At 42.2% G+C, this 24,540-nt stretch overlaps 2 protein-coding genes and 1 pseudogene across 6 annotated transcripts in view; 1 reads left to right on the top strand and 2 right to left on the bottom strand.

Moving 5' to 3' along the window:
* Nucleotides 1–2,930, bottom strand: part of HEXA (hexosaminidase subunit alpha) — a 38,567-nt gene extending 35,637 nt beyond the window's left edge. For 2 of the 4 annotated variants that reach the window (XR_009518453.1, XM_060005659.1), the window contains exon 1: nt 2,645–2,930. Coding sequence is in view for 3 of the 4 variants with exons in the window: in XM_060005659.1 (XP_059861642.1) it covers nt 2,645–2,897 (253 nt within the window). In the remaining variant the exon portion in view is untranslated. The remainder of the gene's footprint in view (nt 1–2,644) is intronic. The other 2 variants (XM_060005660.1, XM_060005661.1) reach the window with 1 other exon arrangement.
* Nucleotides 2,931–3,082: 152 nt separating this feature from the next.
* On the top strand, nt 3,083–22,948 carry TMEM202 (transmembrane protein 202). Of its 2 annotated transcripts, XM_060005658.1 has the most exons (5): nt 14,908–15,130; nt 15,381–15,636; nt 20,993–21,142; nt 21,709–21,840; nt 22,446–22,948. In XM_060005658.1, exons 1-5 carry the CDS (start codon nt 15,002–15,004, stop codon nt 22,640–22,642), a joined length of 864 nt encoding a protein of 287 aa, XP_059861641.1. In that variant the 5' UTR covers nt 14,908–15,001; the 3' UTR covers nt 22,643–22,948. The 2 variants fall into 2 exon arrangements, 1 of the variants encoding a protein (XP_059861641.1); XR_009518452.1 differs by lacking the exons at nt 14,908–15,130; nt 15,381–15,636; nt 20,993–21,142; nt 21,709–21,840 and adding exons at nt 3,083–3,605; nt 5,485–5,555 and having other exon boundaries at nt 22,446–22,583.
* On the bottom strand, nt 12,082–13,015 carry LOC132419812 (NADH dehydrogenase (ubiquinone) complex I, assembly factor 6-like; annotated as a pseudogene).
* Nucleotides 22,949–24,540: the final 1,592 nt, after the last annotated feature.

Below are 24,540 nucleotides of genomic sequence, written 5' to 3'. Positions count from 1 at the left end.
TGCTGTATAAAAAATAAATAAAATAAAATTCAAATATTAAAAAAAAAAGAAGAAAGACACTGGCCCAAAGCCTACAAGGAAGGAAGTTATCTGGAGGAGAAGCTTTAGCTAAGTTTTAACTTGCATATGTTGTTTTCTTTACTAAAATCAACCCCATAGGGAAATATACTACAGTCTGGGCTTTGTTGATGTTGTTTTCCTCCACAGATTTTCCTTCTTTTTGCAGAAATAGGATTATGGCTCAAGTCATTTGAAAGCCTCTCCAGGAACCTGTATTCCAAAGAGAAGACTCCATAGGAGGAACATCAGAGAAAGAAGTTACTTGTCTATCTTTGGTAATGTTCACCCAAAACACCTTTCATTCTGTCATTGGATAAGACCCCTCAACTAACAGAGCAAATTCATTTACAGGGAGGTAATAAATTGAAATGAACATTTTATTTAGTTTCTTGTCTGTCTCTAAATCTGTTTCATTAGGGAATTTACAGCACACCATTGTCACATAACCTCCCTATTTCTCTTTTCTTGATTCAACTCTAGTCCTATAGCAATGCAGGTAAAGACTTAATTTTTAGAAGTATAGGAATTATCCTAATTTATATAATACTAGTAAACATTCTAATTACCTTTTAAGCCTTTTATTTTAAAGTATATTTGATTTACAATGTTGTGTTGGTTTCTGGTGTATAGCAAAGTGATTCAGTTATACATATGTATCGATACATATATTCTTTTTCATATTCTTTTCCATTATGGTTTATTACAGGATAGTGAATATAGTTCCCTGTGTCTGTTAAGCAATTTAAACACACTGTATCCTTTTGCTTCATATTCCCCAGTTGGACTGCAAAGCTTGGGACTGGGTCATATATTTTTCCTGTAACCACTGAGTGCCCAGCACTGGAATAGGCAGATACCAAACCACCAATTAGGTGACAGATTTAAGTCAGTCCCTAACTTTTCTATACCAAAATAAACATATTCTGAGTGCCAGTTTTATGTGAAGCATTCTATTACTTGTCATGAAAGATTCAGAGAAGTATGTGATCGACCATGGACACAAGAGCATACCTTTTATCCTCCTTGGCCTAATGCATCTTACCAGTGAAGAACTACCTTTGATGCTATTTCTTTACCTAAATCATCTGTCACACTCTAAGTGCCATTTTTTTGATTAAATACTTTTAATTCTACATATCAAATGACAACACTTTTTAAACATCTTTTTAAAAATTAATTATATTTCTTGGCTGCATTGGGTCTTCATTGCTGTGTGTGGCCTTTCTCTAGTTGTGGTGAGTGTGGGCTAATCTTCGTTGTGATGGGCGGGCTTCTCGTTGTGGTGGATTCTCTTTTTGCGGAGCACAGGCTCTAGGCATGCGGGCTTCAGCAGTTGTGGCACACGGGCTCAGTAGCTGTGGCTTGTGGGCTCTAGAGCACAGGCTCAGTAGTTGTGGTGCACGGGCTTAGTTGCTCCACAGCATGTGGGATCTCCCTGGACCAGGGCTCGAACCCATATCCCCTGCATTGGCAGGTGGATTCTTAACCACTGCACCACCAGGGAAGTCCCTCATATGACAACTTTTGAAAGTAATTTAAGCATACTTAAAATGCCAGAAAAAATGACACTACCATACGGCTCAACCATAAATATGGCTTCCCTCCATAAACACCTATACCTCATAACCAGAGAACTAGATTCCAGGAGAGTTTCGAGAAAATTCTAAATGTTAAGCCCATAAGCTAGAATTTTATTTCTTTGCATTGCTGACTCTATTCATGAGTCTACTCTTCTATTCGCTGTGAAATAACCATCCTCAAACACAATTTTCAGCAGCTGCCTTAAAGAAAACTACCGGCCCCTGCTATTTCAGATGAAACCCATATCCAAAGCACTCCCGACTCTTCATTTCAATCCCACACTCGCCCCAACCTCACCCCTCCCGAGTCCCCCCCACCCTCATGACACACACCAGCCAAGAACTTTGAGCTCAATCATAACCCTTTGTGCTTCTGCCTAAGCCTGCCTTCCTCCCTCGAATACCGTCCTTTCCGTCCTGGCCAATTTCTGTACATACACCACCTCACTTTCAGTGGCTGCTCAAAACACATTTCCTCATGCAAGCGTTCTATGATTTTTCTCACAGTTTAAACATTTACCTAATATGTTATGTGTCAGATACTTTTATGTAATTTTGCTTATCTCTCTTGTCTTGTCTTAACCAATTTTGAGTGTCAGCTCTGGTCTCCTCTCCCCAGCCCTGGTCACAGCCTCACTAGGACCCTCGACACTTGAACATGGTCAGATGTCTACTGGCACCGTATTTTCAGTAATTTGCTATCCTGAATGAACTGCAGTCCTAAAGCAGAGATTTTTGGTGAAAATACATAGCCCGAGGACAGGATTCCGGATAAGCCCTGGCCGCAGAAGTCAGCTCAGTGAATGGAGGTGGGGGACTAATCCTTGGGGAGGCTGACAGGACAGCTGGGGAAAAAGGGCAGGTGGAAGTGGAGGCTAGAGGACTGGGATAGACTAGAGGGTTGGTCAAAAGCCAAAGGAATGGCGTTTCAGGAGGTTTGGGGGAGTTGTCCCAAGGAAGGCCCTCTCGGAGCCCGGGAACGAGACGGGACAGGTCCGACTCACCCATGAGTTGGGGAAAGTGGAAGGACACGGAACCGAAGAGCAGGTCACGGTAGCGTTGGAAGGCCTCGTCGAGGACGGAGCAGCCTACCTGCGCGGCCGAACTGACGTGGTACTGGAATTGGAAGGTGTGCGGGAAGATGGTGTAGCTCTGCTCGGAGGTTTGGATGTACTGGGGCCATGGCCACAGGGCCGTTGCCCGCCCCGCGAACGCTGCCGCCAGCAGCAGCGAAAACCAGAGCGCGGAGCCTGCCATAGCCCGCTGGTCTCCTCTCTCCCAGAGGGCCGGGCCACGTGACACCCTGGTCAGGTGAGCCGCCCCCGCGTGATAACAGTCGCGTCACGTGACCGGAGGCAGCTCTTCATCGGCGACCCCGGAAGACGGATTACCCGTCCCTGCAGTCCCGGCGTGAGCCGGGAGCTCCTGTGGCGTGCAGTGGATGGTGCGGGGCATCGGTGATGGTTCAGGTGCAGGCGGTTCACGGGCCTGGTGGAGCAGTAGCTAAATGCACCACCGCAGGTGTCAGGCCTGCGGTCACAGAACTTTAAGCGCACCAGAGGGTAGAAGCCCCACGTGGGGAGGCTGAGTGGGCGAGCGAGAAAGGAAAGTTTCCCGAATCGTGAACACGGAATAAGGGCTCGCGAGGCCTGCTGGGAGGTAAAGGACGTCCCAGGCCCAGGGAACTTAAGAAACAAAAAAATGGAGGCTTAAAAGCACAGCTCCTTTTGATGCTGTGGGTCAGAAAGGGTCTGGAATTAGGTAGTGAGAATGGCTCAGCTAGAGAGGGCATTATAAGATCACAAAAATGGGATCTACTTACGACTGGGGAAAAAATGTGTACTTTCACAGCAAGCTTGAGGCGTCCCATTTCCAGCCTCTAGTGTAGGCTCTTTCTTTAATGGTTGATAATCTCCTAGTAACCGCCCCCAGATCCTCTCCTCGCAGACAAAACTCCGCGAACAGGTAGGTCCTGTACTTACTGCAAGCAGTAAGACATTGCTTGAACTTTGGGTGCAAGTTCGACAATACCCAGAGATAAGACAGGTCTTATACCCAGAGAGAAGTTCCGCAGGGGTTTACGTAGAAGTCCGAGAGTCAGGACTTAATTTTGTGGGCAATTGAAAATCAGCCCAAAGATTTGCATTTTAGAAATCTCATGTTGAATAGTCGGATGGATAAGAAACCAGTTAGGCAGAGCTTTTTTTTTTTTTAATTGGAGGTGGAAGATAATAAGACCTTGAACTATAGCAGTGGGAAAGGAAGAGAGCTGTAGATCCAGAAAATAGTGGATCTGCTCAGAAGCAGAGGGGTTAATACACGAGAGGCTTGAGGGCTGATCAGTGAGAACACAGTTACTTACTGAGTCAGGGACCCTGTCTTCCTTGCTCACCACTATATTATCAGAGCACAGTACCAGGAGAGAAGTAATTTACATAGAAGAGTCACAAAATGAAGGAACTGGACCCAAATAAGGAGACTGTAAAAATTACTAATGAAAATACTTAGAGATTATTGTTGAGAGAATATTCCAAACATATTATTCCAGTTATCCTCTCTCTGACAGTATGTCAGACAATCAGAAAAGTAATGAACAACCATTAAAAGTTAAAAAAAATCATCATAATACAAGTAAATGTTCAGAGCCTAGCATAGAAATAGTAGCAAAAATTAAAATGAACAGTTATTTAACATGATAAACTGTTTAGATTCGTATATACACAACATTGCCATCAATTTTGACAGTAGATGAATAACAAAAATAATGACACAGATAATATATAGTATATAATATCTGGTGGTTTTCTCTGTTTTTCTGTTTACTAAAGACAACTTGTTAAATGAATAAAACATGATTTAATTTCCGTTATCTATAGCATCTAATAAAATTACATATCAGAAAAAGAATTCACTGTCAGACAATGTGTCCAGATTTTTGGTTCATAAAGTAGAGTCATCAGCGTAGGAGAGAGGAGGGAATGACTAATTTTGCCTGGGGAAGTCTTTCAAAGAGGAAGTGACTTGAGCTGGCTTCCAGAACATGCGTTGGCAGGGAAGGGGAGCATGGGCAAAGCATAGAGGTGTGGATGAAGATGGCATATTGAGCATAGGGTTTGGGGGGATAGCAAGGTGAAAATGTGCCGTGATTATCTCACTTCTACCATATTCCCTTCTCCTTGGAATGCCTTGCCCACCTCCCACTCCCACCACTTACTTGAAGGTCTAAAGTTAAATTTTACCACCCTGTAAATCTCTGACTTCTCACACCTGGGTAAGATCCCATAGCCCTCTGAGCTTATCTCCATCAGAGCACTTACCTCAATATTGTAATTGCCTGTCCATTTGTCTGTATCCCTTAAGTAAAAGTTCCTTAAGGGCAGGTTCTGTGTTCACTGTTGTATTCCTAGCCCTGGGCACAGTGTCTGGCACATAGTAGATTCACTAAATAAGTAGAAAGTATTTATGTAATAAAGTATTTATATAATAAAGTATTTATATAATAAGTATTTAGTAGATTCACTAAATAAGTGAAAGGCCCGGAATATCTCTTCTCCTATTTAGCATCTGCTTATCCTTCAGGTGTTAGCCTAGACCAGACCAACAAGTATGTTGTGAATGGAGTACCAGTGTGTTGAGACAGTGACCACCCCCTCCCCTCAATCCTTGGGGTGGCCAGGCAGAGCCTGGGGTAGCTAGACATCCTGGTCAGTCATCTCCAGCCAAGAACAAACACCTGTGTGTGCTCTGATGTGAGAAACTCTGGGAAGCACTTAGACATCTCCTCTAGGATGTTTCTTTATGGCACCCTCATTGCAGCCTCTTTACTTGTCCATGTTCTCCACAGACGACATGCTGAATGAGTGGCATCTTTTCCACAGTTGTATCCTTACTGCCTGAGTCAAGAATCTGCACATAGTAAGTGTTCAGCAAGTATTTGTTGAATGAATGAGGAAGCATTTGTATTAAATTTTGAAAGACAGAATTTCATTGTGTAGGGGAAAGAGCAATCCATGGAGAAGGACTGCAGTCTAGAAAGAAAACTCCATCTAACTTGTTCACTTTAAGATCCCCAGGGTCTGGAACAGCACCTGGCACCTCATAGTCATTTAATGGATATTTTTGAATGAATAGAATGAAATGGCAAACGAACCTAGGCAGAGATCTCTGAAGAATCTGGTGTGATACCAGGGATGTGAGCAATTCTGTTTTACTAGAACCAATAGTGCATAAAGAGAAATACGGATAAAAATAATTTTAGAAAAAGTAAGTTGAAGCTGGGTAATGAAGTAAGGAAAGGAGGAAATTATTGATCAAGGTACTGTGTACTAGATAACATGTTATCTTCTTTATCTCTCACAACAACTGTGTGAAATTGAGTATCATCTACATTTTACAGATGAGGAAGCAGGCTCTGATAATTAAAATAACTTGACCAAGGCCCCATAGATAGTTGTCAGAACCAGTATTTGGACCCAGGTCTTCTATGCCAAAATCTATTGCTTTTACATCTATCATACTTCCTTGAAAGCTAGTCTGAAGATTGTATTGGGATTTTACTCTTGAGTCTGTGGGAAGCTAGTGAAATTTCTTTAGCTGAAGAGTGACAAGACCAGAGCTGAAATTGGCTAAGATTAATCCATTAACGTATATAGGATGAATCAAATGGGGAAAGCCGTGTGCAGGTAGATTGGGGCTGAGGCTGAGGTTGAGGTTGAGGATGAGCCTGTTGGCTCAGAGCTCTCTAAAACAACCTGACCATTCTCACATGCTATGGGGCTCAGGAAATGCAGACCCCAATTCACCTGAGATCGATGGCTTCATTTTTCCTCTTCCACATCGGCTAGCCAGACCAGTGAGACTTAAGCTTTGTTTAATTTGTCAAAGTTTACAGAAGTGGAGATGGTCCAAATTATCCATGCTCCCTGACTCTCTTTAGACCCATCGCAATTCACATGGAGCCATCCCTACCTCTGCTGTACCCTGTTACCTCCAGCTCCTCCCATGCTGTTTCCAGAATTACAGAATGCTACCCAATTTACCACTACTAAACATGTACAGCATTCCTTGGGGATACTAAAAATATTTCTGTGTCCAGTTTGTCTTTTCTTCGAGCCTTATCCCCTCTTCTCTCCTATTTAGTCGTATAATTATTCTAGTTATCTTTTCAGGCTTACTCCCTAATTCTTTTTTGGTTGCACCGGGTCTTAGTTGCAGCAGGCAGGCTCCTTAGTTGTGGCTCGTGGGCTCCTTAGTTGTGGCAGGTGGGCTCCTTAGTTGAAGCTTGTGGACTCCTTAGTTGTGGCATACGAACTCTTAGTTGCAGCATGCATGTGGGATCTAGTTCCCTGGCTAGGGATCGAATCCAGACCCCCTACTTTGAGAGCGTGGAGTCTTAACCACTGCTCCACTGGGGAAGTCCCTCCCTAATTCTTAACAACTTTCCCTAACTCTAGACATACGTTTCTTGCAATAACTGGCCTTGTCCTATATCTATCCAATCCTAGCCTACACATAGACTTTAAAAAAAAAAATTGCCTGGATATTTACACAGGTGGTTTTCTATGGTCAGATAATTAGAAAAACTAAAGCCCTGAGGGAACTTTCAATAGATCTGATGGGACTTCCCTGGTGGTCCAGTGGTTAAGACTGTGCTTCCAATGCAGGGGGCTCAGGTTCAATCCCTGGTCAGGGAACTAAGATCCTGCATGCCACGCAGCATGGCCAAAAAATTTTAAAAAACAAAACAGATCTGAGCAAAAGGAGTGACAGTGGGAAAGGGGGATATGGGTCAAATGCAGTAATGTTTCAGATACAAAATGACAGAACTCAGCAACTAACTGGGTGAAGTAGGGATGGGGTCAAGGGAAAGAAGAGAGAAAAAGGTGTACCAGTCTGGTTTCCTGAGGGAATCATGGTGCCATTAACTGAATACAAAAGGAAGAGCCAGTTTTGGAAAAAAGATAATGAGCTCTGAGACATGCTGCTTTGGAAGAGGCGGAAGAACAGCGGAGTTGGAATGTCCAGCAGAGCCAAGGAAATACAGGCTGGGAGCTCAAAAGAGAGCTCTGGGCATCGTCTGCTCAAAGATGACAGTTGAGATCATATGAAATAGTCAAGGGAAAAAGGAAGGAAGGTTAAAAATTAGGGGGAAAGAGGACTTTGGTGAGAGAGAAGTTTGTGAGAGACAAAAGGAGCACAGAGGAGGGATGGCAGCTAGTAGAGTAGGCTGAGCTCAGAGATGTAGATTAGGATAAAGGGCTTACCAGATAATTTGACTTGCCTCTTATCTTTAAATGCAGGTCTGTCATAAGCCCTCACACTGTCACAATATGTTGATTTTATCTCCATGACATGCCTTTTGCTTGCAAGGAATAGGGACTCATGTTATTTCAGGGAAAAGGAGGTCTACTGAAGTGATACACGTAATAACCCCAAAAAACAGAAAACCAGACCTCAGAAAGAGCAGAAATCAAGGGTCTGACTACTCATGACTTTTCTGTTCCTCTCTGAATATCTGCTTCTCTGGTCAGTTTTCCTCTTTGCTTGTCAGTTACTTGAACTTCCTTATAATATCTATTCCCTCATGACTTGACATTCATTGCACAAGACCCAAAATTTTCCATGACTTTCTAGCCCCAGGGTCTTATTCTCCTATCTATGCCTCTGGAGACCCCACTATCTTCCAAAGCTCTGTGCAAATGAAGATTCTATTAATTTTGGCCGCGCTGTGAGGCATACGGGTTCTTAGTTCCCTGACCAGTGATCAAACCCGGGAACCTGGGGCCCCGGCAGTGAGAGAGCTTAATCCTAACCAATGGACCACCAGGGAATTCCCAAATCAAGATTCTCTTGATCGCCCCAGAAGAACAAAAGAATAGTGCGCATGTTCCATAATGTAACCAATTCCCTATGATGCACATTTAGGTTGCTTCCAAGTTTTCTCAGTTGTAAACAATGCTACAATGACCATTGTAGAGGGTACTGGTTGCCATGCCAACATCTGTTTTCATCCTTTCTCACCAAGAATACTTGGCTTTTCATTTGGAAATTTCATCGACATTGGTAGCTTGGATGAGACTGAGATAGCCCCAGGCCCTCCCTGGTTTAAGCCACGTAATCAGGGCTACTTCCCCCACCCCCTCACTATAAACACCTGGAACCATGGGGTAAGATTTTACATTCCCACCAATAATGTGTAAAAATGCCCATTTCATTACTCTCTTCCAACATTAGTATTTATCTTTTTATTGCTACTGTTGATGCCTTGAAATTAATTTTTTAGATGTATCTAATAAAATTGACAGATAAGCTCTAGCAAGATAGAAACAGGATACATGACTTCCACATCATTACAGAAAAAGAAGCTGGATCATTCTGGAAAAATAAAAGTTACAGGAGGAAGTAACATGAATATATAATTAACCAAAAATACAAAGAATAAGAGGGTAGAAATAAGCCCAATCTATCTAAACTATCACCCTATATGTAAATAGGTTAGATCCCCCCAATAAAAAACGAAGACTCTCAAATTGAGCAAAGAACAGTCTAAATGTTGTTGATAAGAGGCATTTTAAGTGAAACCAAAATGATGACACTAAAAGAATGGTCTGAGATGTACCAGAAAAATGCAAACAAAAAAGAGAGCAAGGAAGGCATTGATTAACATGTGAAAAAACCCAAGACACACAGAAGTTAAATGGAACAAAGAAGAATATTTTTAATGATAAAAGGTACAATTCACAAAGAAGAGAGACATCATAAACCATTAGACACCTAACAAATATATATATATATATATATATATATATAAAGCAAAAACCAGAAGAAATATAAGGGAAAAGAAAAAATTATAATCATAGTGAGACATTTAACATTTCTCTGAGAATATTTTATCAAGTGCAGAGAAAATAAGAATAGGGACATCTTGAATGATATCATTAATAACTTAATTATAATAGGTTTAGAATCTTATATCCCCCAGAAATACATTTAAAATTTTGTGTCTCATAAGTTGTTATTAAATGTCCACAGGACATTTAGAAAAACTGGCAAAAAGGTAAACATTACTTTTTTGAATTCTTATAGGACATGTTCTTTGACCATAATGTATCAAAATTAAGGGGAAGAAACAAATCTAAACATGTAGATATACTTTTAAAATTCTAAGTACTTCTTGGGCCAACTATAAAAACAAATACTCCTAGAAGTATATCAGAAGATTAATATATCCTGTCCAAACATATTTTACTACAGGAATGCAAAACTAGTTAAACAATGTGAAACATATTAAGGCAATGTTTATGTTAAATAGGTTAAAAAGAAAGACCATATGGTCTTTGATACAGCTATTCTAAATTAGAAATCTTGATGAAATAGAAATAGAATGAAACTTTTTTAACATGAAAATGAATGTACATATGAAACAAAAAGCAATAGAGTTCATTCCACTAAAGTCAAGAGTAAGATAAGCATGCCCACTATCCTTAATAAAACTGTCTAATCAGGGCTTCCCTGGTGGCGCAGTGGTTAAGAATCTGCCTGCCAATGCAGGGGACATGGTTTTGGGCCCTGGTCCGGGAGGATCCCACATGCTGCGGAGCAACTAAGCCCGTGTGCCACAACTACTGAGCCTACACTCTAGAGCCTGCGAGCCACAACTACGACTAGAGACCATGCTCCGCAGCAAGAGAAGCCACCGCAATGAGAAGCCCACGCACCGCAACGAAGAGTGGCCCCCACTCACTACAACTAGAGAGAGCCTGTATGCAGCAACGAAGATGCAACGAAGACCCAACGCAACCAAAATAAATAAATAAATAAATTTATTTTTTTAAAAAAGTGAGTTAATGTATGTAAAGCACCTAGCACAGTTCCTAGTAGATAAGGTTATATAAATAAGCTATAACAATAAAATATTGATTTTATAGATTCCTAGAGGTGAAATTACCAAGACAAAAGATACATTTTTAAGATTCTTGACTTAAAAAAAGATTCTCGATATATGTATCTAATTTTTTTAACTCTTTGTTAAAGTATAGCATAAATATAGAACTCTGGTAATCAGTGCCCAGATCAAGAAATAGAACATCTCCAACACCCCAAAAGTCCCTTGCATGTCCCCTCCTAGTCCTTAGTCATTTTCCTCCCAAGGGTATTTCTGACTTCTGACAACACTGATTTGCCAGGTTTGCCCTTCATTTGAGTGGAATCATACATATGTACTCTTTTGTGTCTGGCTTCTTTTGCTCAGCATTACGTTTATGAGATTTATCCATGTTTCATGTGCTTGTAGATTACTCATATTGCTGTGTAGTATTTCCTTGTATGAATGTACCACAATTTTCCATTCTGCTGCTGGGCAACTGGGTAGTTCCCAGTTTGGGGCCATTATAAAAAGTGTTGCTGGGAGCACTATACATGTCTTTTGGTGGACATAAGGACACTTTGCTTTTGCGTACCTACGTACATTGAAAAGGGCATGTGTTTATTCAGCTCCAGCAGATACTGTCAAGTAGTTTTTCAATGTGATTCTACCAATTTACACTACCAAAAGAAGCGTATGAGAGTTCCAGTTGCTCCACATACTTACCAATACTTTTTCATTGGAGCCATTCTGATGGAAGTGTAGAGATATTGCATTGTGGTTTTAATTTGCATTTCCCTGATGACTAATGAAATTGAGCACCTTTTTATATGTTTATTGCCCATTTTGATGTCTCGCAAAGCATTAATTAAGGACTTCGCTCATTCTCCTAGTAGGTTGTTTTCTTTCCTATTGATTTGTAAGAGTTTTTAATATATTCTTGCTACAAGCCCTTTGTTAGATATAAACGTTGCAATATCTTACCCCACTCTGTGGATTGTCTTTTTACTCTCTCAATGGTATCTTCCGGTGAACAGAAGTTCTTAAGTTCAGCATAATTCAATTTATCAAAATTTTCCTTTGTGGTTAATGCTTTTTCATGTCCTGTTTAAATAAGGCTTTGATAGCTAGCCTTTCTTCCTTCCTTCCTTCCTTCCTTCCTTTCTTGACTGTGTTGGGTCTTAGTTGTGGCATGTGGACTCTTCGTTGCAGTGCATGGGCTTCTCTCTAGTTGTGGCATGCAGGTTTTCTCTCTCTGGTTGTGGTGCACAGGCTCCAGAGCACGTGGGCTCTGTAGTTTGCAGCACGTGGGCTCTCTCATTGAGGCATCGGGGCTCAGTAGTTGTGGCGTGCAGGCTTAGTTGCCCCGCAGCATGGGGGATCTTAGTTCCCCGACCAGGGATCTAACCCGCGTCCCCTGCATTGGAAGGCAGATTCTTTACCACTGGACTGCCAGGGAAGTCCCTTGTGTCCTGTTTAAAAAAAGAAAACTTCTTGGTCTACTTCAAGATCACAAAGATGTTACATTACGTTTTTTCTAACCAAAATTGCTTTTTTTTTCAGTACCATAAAATTATTTTAATACCTTTTTCTCTATGACTGAGTATACAAAGATAATGGAAGTAATGTATTTTTCTGCTATCAAGATGGGTAGAATATATCAAAATCCACATATTGAATTTTCTTTAAATAGTCCTCCAAAGCATCCTGAAGAAAGGCAGGAAGTTTTCACTTTCACTTTGTGGAAGGACCTAGCATGCTTTAAGTACAAATATGCCCGGCTAGTAATGACGTATATTATGTCTCTCACATTCTTATCATTGGTTCTTCTGTAGAAAACCCTCTTGTGAAACACCATGTGCTGTATTTGTCAAACACACAAATATCTGAGGGAAGGAACACCGTTTTTCGGCCACTATGATAGGACATTGCTCTTATGTATATGACAATTCCTTGTGCTTTTCCAGGGTGACTTGTGGCATGACCTGCACCAAGATCCTTTATACCCAGTACTTCTAGTCTTAAATAAGGAAGAGAGCTCTGTGTGTTTTCTGTATAACTGTACAGTTTCTGTGTATTATGATATGCAGTGTCATCCAAACTTTTTTCTCCTTCATCAATGATTTTGAGAAGCCATTTTTTGGTCAGATTATGTCTTTTGACAGCAGCTTCCCATCGACTTTTTCTTCTCAGTCCCTCACGTGGGGCCCTGGCTTTCCATCTTCCTGGGGCTCTGTGAAGTCAGTCTGGGGCCCCTGCTCTGCTGGTGTGCAGACCTGCTGCAGTTCAATAGCCACGGGCTGATGGGGCGGATTATCACAGTTTATTTAGTCCACAGTTTTTTTTTCAAAACTGCATTCACATCAGTCCAATTGTTTTCTCAGAGGCCGAGTCTTTAATCAGCCTGAGCCAGTTCCACATCGAAGGCCCTCAATGCAAGAGCAGAGCTTTGGGATTCTGCAGGGAGCAGCAGGGAACATAAATAGCCATCATGATATTGTTTCTGCAGCATCTCCACACAGTATCATTCTGTGCTCAAAGCACTCGGTCCACTGTCCATGGCCATGCTTCCCCTGGGGCACCGCCGGCCTGGAAGCGGAGGTGGTGGCACAGACTGGGGACCCCAAATTGCTTTTTAAAGTAGGTGAATCACAATATACACAGCCATAAGATGTGAATAAATGCTTGTTTTGTCATATGCATCCCAGGCCCTAGCAAGTTCCAAGCTGGCCTGAACATCTGCCTTTTTGGTAGTGCTGAAATAGGCCTCGAAATAGGCCTGGGAGTTGAATAGTGCCTGACCTATTCCTTTAATAGCCAGAGGGTTGCATCATTTGCCAAATCAGACACTGTTCACAAAATGACCTCCTTACATCAGTATCATCTCTTTGGTAATGTGCTTGTTTAGTGCTGCTACTAGAGGGGTGAGGGGTGACGCATCCTTTCCATTAACACGAGTATTTCATCTATCTCACAGTGGCCTGTGTCAAGGCCATGCTTGAGCAATCTTGGAAAGACAGTTAAAACATAATAATAATAGATAGTATTTAGCAAGCACGTATTAATTGCTCACCATTGATAGTATATTTATCAATAATATCAATATCCATCAATAATAATATTTATTGTGCAGTTATGAAGGCACTGTGCTAAGAGCGTTATGTGTGTTATCTCATTTCATCTTCACATTAATTCTATGAGACAGGAATGATTATTATCCCAGTTTTAGAAATGAGGGAACTGAAGTTCAGTGAGGTTAAGGAAATTTCCCAAAGGAACTTGGCCAGTAAGTGTCGGAACTAAGTAAGTGCTCAACCAGGATGGAAACACAGGCCTGTCTATTCACAGCCTATATTAGCTCTCTAGCCATACACGTGTATCTAACAGATATGCCGTACAAGTCAGTTTGATGCAGCTGCAAAAGTCTTTCTTACAATCATGCCAGTAGGGCTAGAGTATCCCAGCAATTAAAACTTCACAATATAATTGCATAGCATGGCATAAGACTCTTTGTGATCTAGCCCGTACCTCTATACACAACCCTCAATCCTCATCTTTGATTTTGCACCCAGTAGAACCACCCTGCTTCTATTGCCCTGAGAACTTCATGGTGTTCATGGCTTTCTGACTTGAGACATACTATTCTCTTTGTTTCACATTCCCTTCCACTTGTTTATTTGTCAAATTCCTTTAAAATCCAGCTAAGACATTGTCTTTTCCAGTAAACCTTCCCTAATTTCCCGCTGACAGTACTAAACGTTCTGTTCTCTGTATCAACCTCTTCACTTCCACACAGAACCCAACTCTGCTGCATTATCTTGAGGGGTAGCTTTCCTCACGTTGGCTGGTAGCCCCCTGGGGTAGGAATACTGGCATTTTTACAGACCCTGTGTCAGCAGTGGCCTTGGCAGAGGCTGTACCCTTGAATGGCTTCATGGGTAGAGGGTATTGAAGAGGGGGAACCAGAGCAAAAAAGGAAAACAAAGGTGGATGCCGAATGAAGGCCTATGGCTGACAGACTGGTTCTTCCAACTATGAGACACACCTGGGGTCTTCCACTTAAAACTGGGGCAAGAACATGAATTCTTGGCTGCTGAGATATATCTATATACATAAACATATTTGTATTTATATATCTTAGTAGATTAAGATCATATAATCTTAAATTATAACCACAAACTATTGAGTCCTGGAGACATCAGAGTTATCCTTTTTTATTTGCTTTTAGGGAACTATGTCTTATTTATCTTTATGTCCCAGGACCTATCACAAAGCCTGACTGACACACAGCAACTGGTGACAAAATATTTGTGGATTTATTTAATAAAGGAGTCAGGAGGAGTCCGAGAAGGAGGGTGAAGAGCATCACACATACATGCACATGCTTAGAACGTGACGATTTCTTCCTGGTCTGACCAGACCCAGAGTATGAAGCAGAAATGGGATCCATAGATCCCACTTTCCAACCCCTTTGGATTCTGTCCATGTGTATGAGGACATGCTGAGACAAGTTCCGTGGCAGTTAGAACGTGAACTGGCTGCCAAGATGGAGACGAAGGAGCAATTAACCTTTACCTTCTACTGTCCCAAGGTTCCCAAAGTCAAGGGGTACCGGAAATACCAAAGGGTGAGGAGGTACCCAATTGTAGTTCAAATGGGAAGAAGAGGACTTGTTTAAAGGCGGGTCTAGACAGAGTGTCCTAAAGATAGGGAAAAGATGACCCAGAAATGTTTGTTTTTTATAGAAGGGGTAGGGAAAGCTATCCACCAATGGAACCCACGTGGGGGTACTTGAGGCAGAAAAGAGCAGGAGACCCTGGGGGTCAAGGGTTATCTTTTTGGGTAGGCAATATCTCCCTCATCCCTCATCCTTGTAGCCTACCCTCCCCACCAACCAACATCCGGGTGCCTCGATGCCACCCCAGAGGCTGCAGCAGCATGTGGACCAGACACACGCCTACATCCGAATGTTCTGTGGCAGCCTCTGTGGTTTTAGCCTCCTAACGCTGATCTGCATGTCCCCACTGAACTGGGTGCAGTTCCTGGTGATCAACGATGGCCTTGAGCTCTACGCAGGACTCTGGATCTCATGCAACCATGAGCTGTGCTGGAGCCACACACCCAAGCCACCCTGTGAGTGCCACTAAATTGAATGCCACAGGCCCCACAGTTCCAGAGTTTTCTGCCACAATGGCCCTTCATCTTTCTTCCTCCAAGATCTTTTGCCCCTCACCTCTCCAAGTCTAGGAGGGATCTCAGCCAGACTGTGAACATGGCCGTTCTTCTCTTTGGTGTCCTTGGTGTACCCTTTCTCCCTCCTACCCCAGGTTGTTTCCTCTCCCAAATTATGAGTTGATAGTCTCTTTACCCTCTGGGAAGAACTCGTTTGTCATTTATTATCTGTTCCTGTGATGCAAAGAGATTGTTATTCTAATGTGGTTCGCAGAAACAGAAGTGATTGATCATAGCTGGGAGATAGAGCAAAGTATCTCAACCTCCATCAGATTTAACTTTCAAGGTCAGTTTGTTCTTATGCTAGCAACAGAAGAGAAGTTAAATGCATGTCAGATATGTAGTATAACAAATGCCAGCTATTTAGAGACTAAATTGTCAAATTTTATGTGAATTTAAGTAAATCTGAAGTTGCAACACATAATATTTAAAAATAAATGTCTGGGGCTAGAAGATACCATATGCATGAGGTTTTTCAACCAGAACTAAGACTTACAGGAAAGCTAAAACTACACTAAAGAGTTTCCCCAACATCTGCAAGAGAAACATTTACACAAAGAACAGGTATTGCGAAAGAAAACATACATGAGTAAAGTGTTTATTTCACTTCTTAGATAAACAGGAGTCCCAGATTTGGGGGGAGGGGGGACCTAGGCCCAACCCTGAAGTGGAGCATCACTTATTTGGCCTGGGCTCACGCTTTGTATCTGGAACTAAGGAGCGGGATCGTAAAGCGAGATCTTCAGAAGAAACTAAAATCAAAGGCAGGCAGAGAATTCAACTGCATCTTCAACTGAAAATAAAAACTAGAGAAAATAATTGCAACAGATATGAAAAATAAAAGGTTAATGGCCTTAATATATATATATATTATATACAAATTATTATTACAAAAAAGACAAATACCCCAATAAATAAATTTTTTGTAAGCAATTCATAAAACAGAAACTACAGATGTCTAATAAACATGGGAAAAATGACTTTAACCTCAGTCAGCCATTAAAGAATGGCAAATCAAATGAACGATGAGATAGGATTTTTCAGCCATGACATTAAAAGAGATCTGTAAATGGTAATACACAACGCTGCACACTCCCATACACACTGAGGACACATAAATAGGAACAACCAAAGCAATATGATTATGTGCATTCAGAGATTTACACTCACTAATTCCATTTCTAGAGAAATGGAGTGAGAGATATAGGCATAAAAATTAAGCTGCAATTATATTTATGTAACCCAGGCTAAACCTCAGGCCTTGAGATTATTATTTAAGTCTTTAATGAGTCAGAATCTTGAAATGTTGTCACTTAAAGCAGTTTATTTCTTGGAGCCTTAAATTCACCTGTGAGACCAACTGTTAATCGTTTGGAGAATGTCAACTAAGTGAGTCCTTAAGTACACAATTGTAAGTCAAGTATCCACCCTGTTTCCAGTGTTAACTAGTCCTAATTCTAGGGTCAGTTATCAGTCTGCAATACAGATCTCATAAGGAACTCCCCAAATATAATCAGTATGTCCAGGCCTCATCAGCCTGTAACAATAATATGTTATTATTGCCCAAATAGATTATTGCCCAAGTTCAAGAACTTCAAACTTTTACCTACTGGATTGCAAGAATTTAGCCCCCTCTCCCATGGAGTCCCCAGTCATTTCTTTTCTTTTTTTTTTTATAAATTTATTTATTGGCTGCATTGGGTCTTCATTCCTGCGTGGGGGCTTTCTCTATTTTCAGAGAGCGGGGCCTACTGTTTGTTGTGGTGCGCGAGCTTCTCACTGTGGTGGCTTCTCTTGTTGCGGAGCATGGGCTCTAGGCGCACGGGCTTCAGTAGTTGGAGCACGCAGGCTCAGTAGCTGTGGCACAAGGGCTTAGTTGCTCTGTGGCATGTGGGATCTTCCCGGACCAGGGCTTGAACCTGTGTCCCTGTCCCCTGCATTGGCAGGTGGATCCTTAACCACTGTGCCACCAGGGAAGCCCCCCAGTCATTTCTGAGACTTTCACTGGGGCTATCTCAAGTGGGCTCAAGTACATGTGTGCTCATGTTCCTGGCCTGGACTTACTTCAGGCCATTGTTCCTCTGCCTCTGTCTTCCCCTGGTTCTAGATAACTGATAGCCTCTGTGCCGTAGCTATTGGAAATGGGATGAAGAAAGGATGGGAGTAAAGGATACCATCCTTCACTTTTACTACTAGGTCACAGCATGGAACAGACCTTTCTGCTAATTTCCCCCATAGCATAGGTGAGATCAGACCATAATGTAAAAGAATGTGTTGCCACAGAGAGTAACTTGAACTGTCTTTTTTGCAGAGGGTGGGGAAGAAAGCATAGGTCTTTGATCCAGAGCCAGGACCCCAGGAACCATCACACAATAAACACCCACAGGCTGTGTAGGGATGATTTATTCTGATGTACCAACTGGTTACAAGGGAATCTAAATACTAAGAAGATTTCAAAGCTTCCTCTCCAGGGTTCTGGGTATCCATCCAGGATCTTTTCTATTCTTACTGAGACATACAAGTAAGGCCTTTTATTAATGGGTAAGCTGCTATAAAGATTGCTATTTAAAAGCTGAAATAGGATTTGCTCTTACAGGAGGTAGAGGCTTGAATTACCTTTCAGACCTTTGTTTTGTTTTGTTACATGAATTTTAAAAGACTATGAAGTTAGCCAAATGCAGCTGTTTTAGACTCTGAAGGTAAGTGTTTAGTTAGTTTGGTTAGATAATTTTCTGCATATCATTATGACTGGTAGACTTGGTTCCTTTGAGGCGTTAGACTGTACTATGCTGCAGATATTTAGTTGTTCCTGTGGACTTGTGAGTGATCTTGTTTATGGGGTTTTCAGGAGGTGAGCAGCTAAGACTGAGAAGATTGTAAGAAGAACGTGAAGGTCCATTCTTCCCCTCATGGTAGAAGAAAGACTGGACTGTAACATATCTTAGACAGGAGTTGGTATTTTGATATTTTGTTGATATTTTGTTGATATTTGATATTTTGTTGATATTTTTGTTGATATTTTGTTTTCTAAATATCAGAACCCATTTGAAATAGCATAAGCTAAAGAGCGAACTTCTTTATAATGACTCAGAAGCATCTCATAGACTCCCAAAGGCAGGAAGTTTTCTGGACCTCAGGGAATTCCAGAAGAGGCTGTGATCTCAGGCAAAGAAAATCAAGCCAGACAGTCACTCAGTCTCTCCAGAGCTCCTTTGTCACTCAACTTTGTTTATGCTTTATTTTATCTCTACAGCTCAGCTTTTCCTGTTTATTAGTATGTAAGTGCCTGAAAAAGGGGATATACCAGGCTAGCTTTATATCTTCTTGGTTCAAGCAAGCAAAAGAGGAAATTAGCATCAGTCAGTCCCAAATCCAGATATCCAAGGATCAGAGTTAAATTGGTGCCCTTCCTTGGTCCTACTAGCTATAGTCAAGGGATCTATAGGCAAGGATCCAGGGCTCTAGACAGGGACTGCTAAGGCCCATGGGGGACTGGGGGCTCAATACTGCAAAAGATGCCTATCACACTGGGCTTCACGCAGCTCAGTCTAGGCTGATGGTTCTGACTGGCTAATTCTGAATGACCCAGTTTTCAGAAAACGTGCTGCCCTTGGGTTATCGTGTTTTAATGTGGCTAACTTGTTGGGGCCACATAGCACCTGACCTCTGTGGGTAGGAGTGTGGTTTCTCTTAATGGAAATTACTGTTATCGATTGTGTTAGCCAGTGATGTGTTCTAGAGAACAAAATAAAACTTAAGAGGCAGTTTGTCAACTGGGATAAGCTTGGTACTCTTCTCTCTGGGTTACTTGGAAGATGGACTTGGATTCTTAGACATTGAAGTGCTTAGAGCACTTTCAGTGGTAGGGATGACCTGGCCCTTGTTACACTGAGACAGAAAATAAGCTAGACCAGGAGGCACCCTATAAAGCAGTGGTCCCCAACCTTTTTGACACCAGAGACCGGTTTTGTGGAAGACAATTTTTCGAGGCAGGGAATGGTTCAGGCGGTAATGTGAGCGATGGGGAGCGGCAGATGAAGCTTCGCTTGCTCGTCTGCTGCTCACCACCTGCTGTGTGGCCTGGTTCCTAACAGGTGCCCGGGGGTTGGGGACCCCTGCTATAAAGGATATTGAAGATAGTGGCGGATCCGTGGTATCTCAGAAACATACATCTACGTGTAATTGTAAGTTACTCTATTTCTTAAATCTGTAAAACATTGCTGGGGAAGTCAAGGGAAGGATCTATTCCATGTTAGGGATATGGTAGCCAAAAGTATGGGCTGGCATGCTCCCTCTTCTGCCAAAGAGAGCAGAGCTCTGGAGCCAAGAGATAAGAGAGAGAAGGAGTGTTGTGGCACTAGGGTAAGGGCATTGGAGCAAAATAACTTTAGCAGACCTGTCCTCAAACACATGTGAGACGGGACCTTGAGAGACTCTCAGGAAAAAAAAGGAGATATTTGTGGGGTGTTAAATTCCTGCAGTCCAGTAAATTGGGTCTTGAAATCATTACAGTATGGGAGTTCAGGTAAATATGACTTCATTTTATAGTCACAGGCTGACAGGGACTGTACACGCCAGATACATTTGAAAGAGAAAAAACAAATAGAAACAAACTCCAACAACGATAAAATCATTAAGCAAAGTGTGTTGATATGATAGACTATCTTGTAGCTATTAAATATGATGTTTACAGCAGGTGATCTGGGGAAAATCTTACCATATAGTCCTCTTAAAAATCACGAAATTCAGTATCATATCCACTGTGTGCAGAGGATAGAAAAATACCAGAAAGAAGCCAAATAAAATGCTAACAACGGTTGTCTTTGGATAGTGGGATTGTGGCTGATATTCCTGCTGCTTCTTGGTACTTTTCTAGTCTCTCCAATGCTTATATTGAACATGTATTACTTTTAGAATTAGAATTAGGAGCAAGAAAAAGGTTAAATTTGTGTTGTGATGTTAGAGTCACACCTCTTATAAGCTAGTTTACATCTAAGTTAATGTGTTAATGTACCCAGAACTATTTGTATAGTACCTTTAGTTCTACAGTGAAGGTTTTGCCTTCATAGTGAAAAATTCCAAGTATCAATGAAGAGCTGGGAAAGAAGATCCTTATTTGTGCCCCGGATGCCACATAGCAAGCTCAGCTTCATCCTCTTTCGTCTTCACTCCCTTCTCTAAGACTCTGTCTGGCTTTCTTAAGGAGAGGTCCCCCACTGGACTAACCAGGCCTTTCCTTTCTCCATCTCCTTGGCAGATTACCTCCAATATTCCAGGGCCTTCTTCCTCATCTCTGTCCTCACCATACTTGTTGCCCTTGGCTGGCTCTTCAGAGCTTGCCTCCCTAGAAGAGGAAGAATGACTCCTAACTTGGATCTGAAGGTATCCATGCTCAGCTTCATCTCAGGTACAGACCGAGATGGCAGGGTAATACTATGGTAAAATTGTTGAGGGAACATAGTTCCTCTGTGTGGGCTTTCATCCTCTTTTTCTTGTCCCTTTTCTCTTCTTCATTATTACATCAAGTTGCCAGCTACCTGCCTTGTCTTATTGTATAAAACATCCATTAGTGGGCTTCCCTGGTGGTGCAGTGGTTGAGAGTCCACCTGCCGATGCAGGGGACACGGGTTCGTACCCCGGGCCGGGAAGATCCCACATGCCACGGAGCAGCTGGGCCCGTGAGCCATGGCCGCTGAGCCTGCGCGTCCGGAGCCTGTGCTCCGCAACAGGAGAGGCCACAACAGTGAGAGGCCCGCGTACTGCAAAAAAACAAAACAAAACAAAACAAAAAAACATCCATTAGTTAACTTATGCCAGGCTCCTTCTCTCTCCCACCTTGGTCAGTCCTTGAATTCTTATCTTCTTGATCCTTTCTATACAATATGGTGTCTAGAAGTAGACGAAGAGTTGGGGGTGGCTGTTGAGGCAGATTGAAGACACTAAGGGATATGACGTATTTTCTTCTGCTCCTAGCCTCCTGCTTGCTCCTCTGCCTCATCCTATTTCTGGCACAGGTTCACTGGCATTCTAGAGATGCCATGGAATCAGATCTCCTATGGACCTATCATATTAATTGGGGGAGTGACTTCTTATACATGTTTGCTGGTGAGTCAGTCCCCTCCCTGCTTTATGCTAGAAGGATAGAAGGGGAAATCGCTTCTTGGAAGGGAGGTGGAATCTAAGAGAAATAGAAACACTAACTGTTCCTGTTAAGAACACTTATACATCTAGAAGCAGAGTGGTATGGTAAAGAAAGCACAGATTGGGAATTCCCTGGCGGTCCAGTGGTTAAGACTCTGTGCTTCCACTGAAGGGGGTGCGGGTTGGATCACAGGTTGGGGAACTAAGATCCCGCATGCCGCGTGACGTGGCCAAAAAGCATGGATTTTGGAGTCTGAAAAGTTAGAATTAGTAAACTGTTCTACCACTAACCGAGGCACAGACAGGTTGAGTAACTTGCTTAAGACAATACAGAAAGTAGTGAAACTATGATTTACATCCAGGAGGTTCTAGCTTTGTTCCAACCATGTAAGAAGTACAATAATGAAATGGAAGCACAGAAGGATAATGGAAGCCTGCTGGGGGAAGGAGGGTTGGCTTCACTGAAAAGAGGCATTTTGAGCTGAGTATTTAAAGAATGAGTTAGAATTTTAAAAGCCAAAAGGCCATCTGTCTCTTGAAACTCACTTCGAACTCTTCTCTCCCCCTAGGGATTATCTCCTTCCTCAACCACATAACTTCCAGATCTCCTCCCCTTGATCAAAATGTCACTGCAGTTCCCATAGACAAGTCAAGGCTGGGGATTGGTCCAGTGACTACAGTACCGCCTGCTGAAGATGCTGAGTCAGGGTTTCAGACAGAATCTACAAGTGAGAAAGAGAAAAAACTATCAAGTACAGAACTGTGATGGTGATAGGATAACCCAACTACTTCCTGTCTTAAAACAGGGGAGGAGAAGCTAACTGAGTAGGGAATGATTGTGCAGATTCGAGGAAACTCTCCTAATACCATGGCCATATTGCTGAAGGAGAGAGCATTAAAGCTGATGAAATGTCCTTTGTGTATGTTGCATCTAAAATATGTATGGTAGTCATAAAGAAAATAATGAAAACTCACCTGAGAAAAAGTTTCTAAAAGAAAACATCAGTGTTTAGGGTCATGAATGAAAGAAACTAGCAATAGAGGCAGTGCGTGGATCAGAGCTCTCTTTGAGCATCAGGGATTTCATAGACCAGAATGGTCAATGTAGAAAAATGTCACCAAATTTTGTTTGAAGTTTTCTTTATCGTGTGTGGCTTTGGGAATACCCAGGATGGAAAGCATCTGAATAATATTGTTGAATCTAATTGGCGATCATTACCAGAAATGGAATGAACAACAATGGAGATAATACCTACCACCCAAAGGAGGTGAGAGGTGCTGGGTAGATTCTGGGGAATCCATGACATCCCACTTCTTATGAAGATTGGTCATTTGAAAACCTTACAGTCTATTAGGTAAACCAACTGCTTCTCCCTAAGCTAGAGGTTATGTTAACCAAGCATCCATAAACTCTCTGAAATTCTATACAAAACTTGTGTATGCTCTTTTCTGTGAAGAGGGCCATACATTCAATCAGATTCTTGATAGGCCTATGACTCTTTTGATTCCTTAATTATGTTTTACTGAGCGAAATGAGGCTAAAGGACTTTCTTCAGCCTAAGTATATACGTGGACAAAGTTAAAATTTTTTCCATGTTTTGTATACTGTTTAAGACTGAGTAAGGGTGGGGGAATTCAGGCAATCACATGGATCTTTTGATGGCTAAAGATCCCTTTTAAACTTAGACCAGATTCCATGCAGAAGGTCCCTGACCTTCATCTTGTCCTTTATTCCTTTAGTAGCTGCCACTACTCTTTTGTTGAGGTCCATTCTTCTTCTCAAGCCTGGCAATGGAATGGACTATAGTGTCCAGTTTCACCCCTTGCTGCTCTTAAAGGTAAGCCCAGGACGTCCCTGGTGGTGCAGTGGTTAAGAATCCACCTGCCAATGCAGGGGACACGGGTCCTATCCCTGGTCCAGGAAGATCCCACATGCCACGGAGCAACTAAGCCCGTGCGCCACAACTACTGAGCCTGCGCTCTAGAGCCCGCGAGCCACAGCTGCTGAGCCTGTGAGCCACAACTACTGAAGCCCGCACGCCTAGAGCCCGTGCTCTGCAACAAGAGAAGCCACTGCAATGAGAAGCCCATGCACTGCAACAAAGAGTAGCCCCCGCTCACCATAACTAAAGTCTGCGTGCAGCAAAGAAGATCCAACGGAGCCAAAAATTTTAAAGCTAAATTAATTAATTTTAAAAAAAGATAAGCCCTGGGATCCTTTTGTTTTAATTTAGAGAGTCACTGGTAACCTTTGTAGAAAACAAACTTAACAGTTCTTATAATCCTGGTCCCTGGTCAGTCATTCCCAAACATTTCCAGATGATGACCAGAAGACTGTTAGGTTAATACTTCTGCTTTTATTCCTAAAGGTAGGAGTTTAGCAGCACATGCATGTGTGTACCCACCCATAGAGACACACACAAAAGCACGTATATACACACACCCCATTTTGACCCTGCCTTAGAAAACCCTTTTCTCCATGTTGGCTCCTTCTCTCCATGTTGACGATCTTAGTTATTGCAGAGTGACTGGTGTCTCGTTACTTCAAGGGACCTCATTTCCGAGGCTCTTCAGGCTGTTCCTGGGCCTTTGTTTGTTGTAAGAATAGACATGTAGTCAAGTCCAACTCCCCCTCCTCCCATCACCACTCACCTGCTAAGTATA

The sequence above is a fragment of the Delphinus delphis genome, chromosome 2 (genome assembly GCF_949987515.2).
Source record: "Delphinus delphis chromosome 2, mDelDel1.2, whole genome shotgun sequence".
Lineage (NCBI taxonomy): Eukaryota > Metazoa > Chordata > Mammalia > Artiodactyla > Delphinidae > Delphinus > Delphinus delphis.
This window is presented reverse-complemented; position numbering and strand designations above follow the sequence as displayed.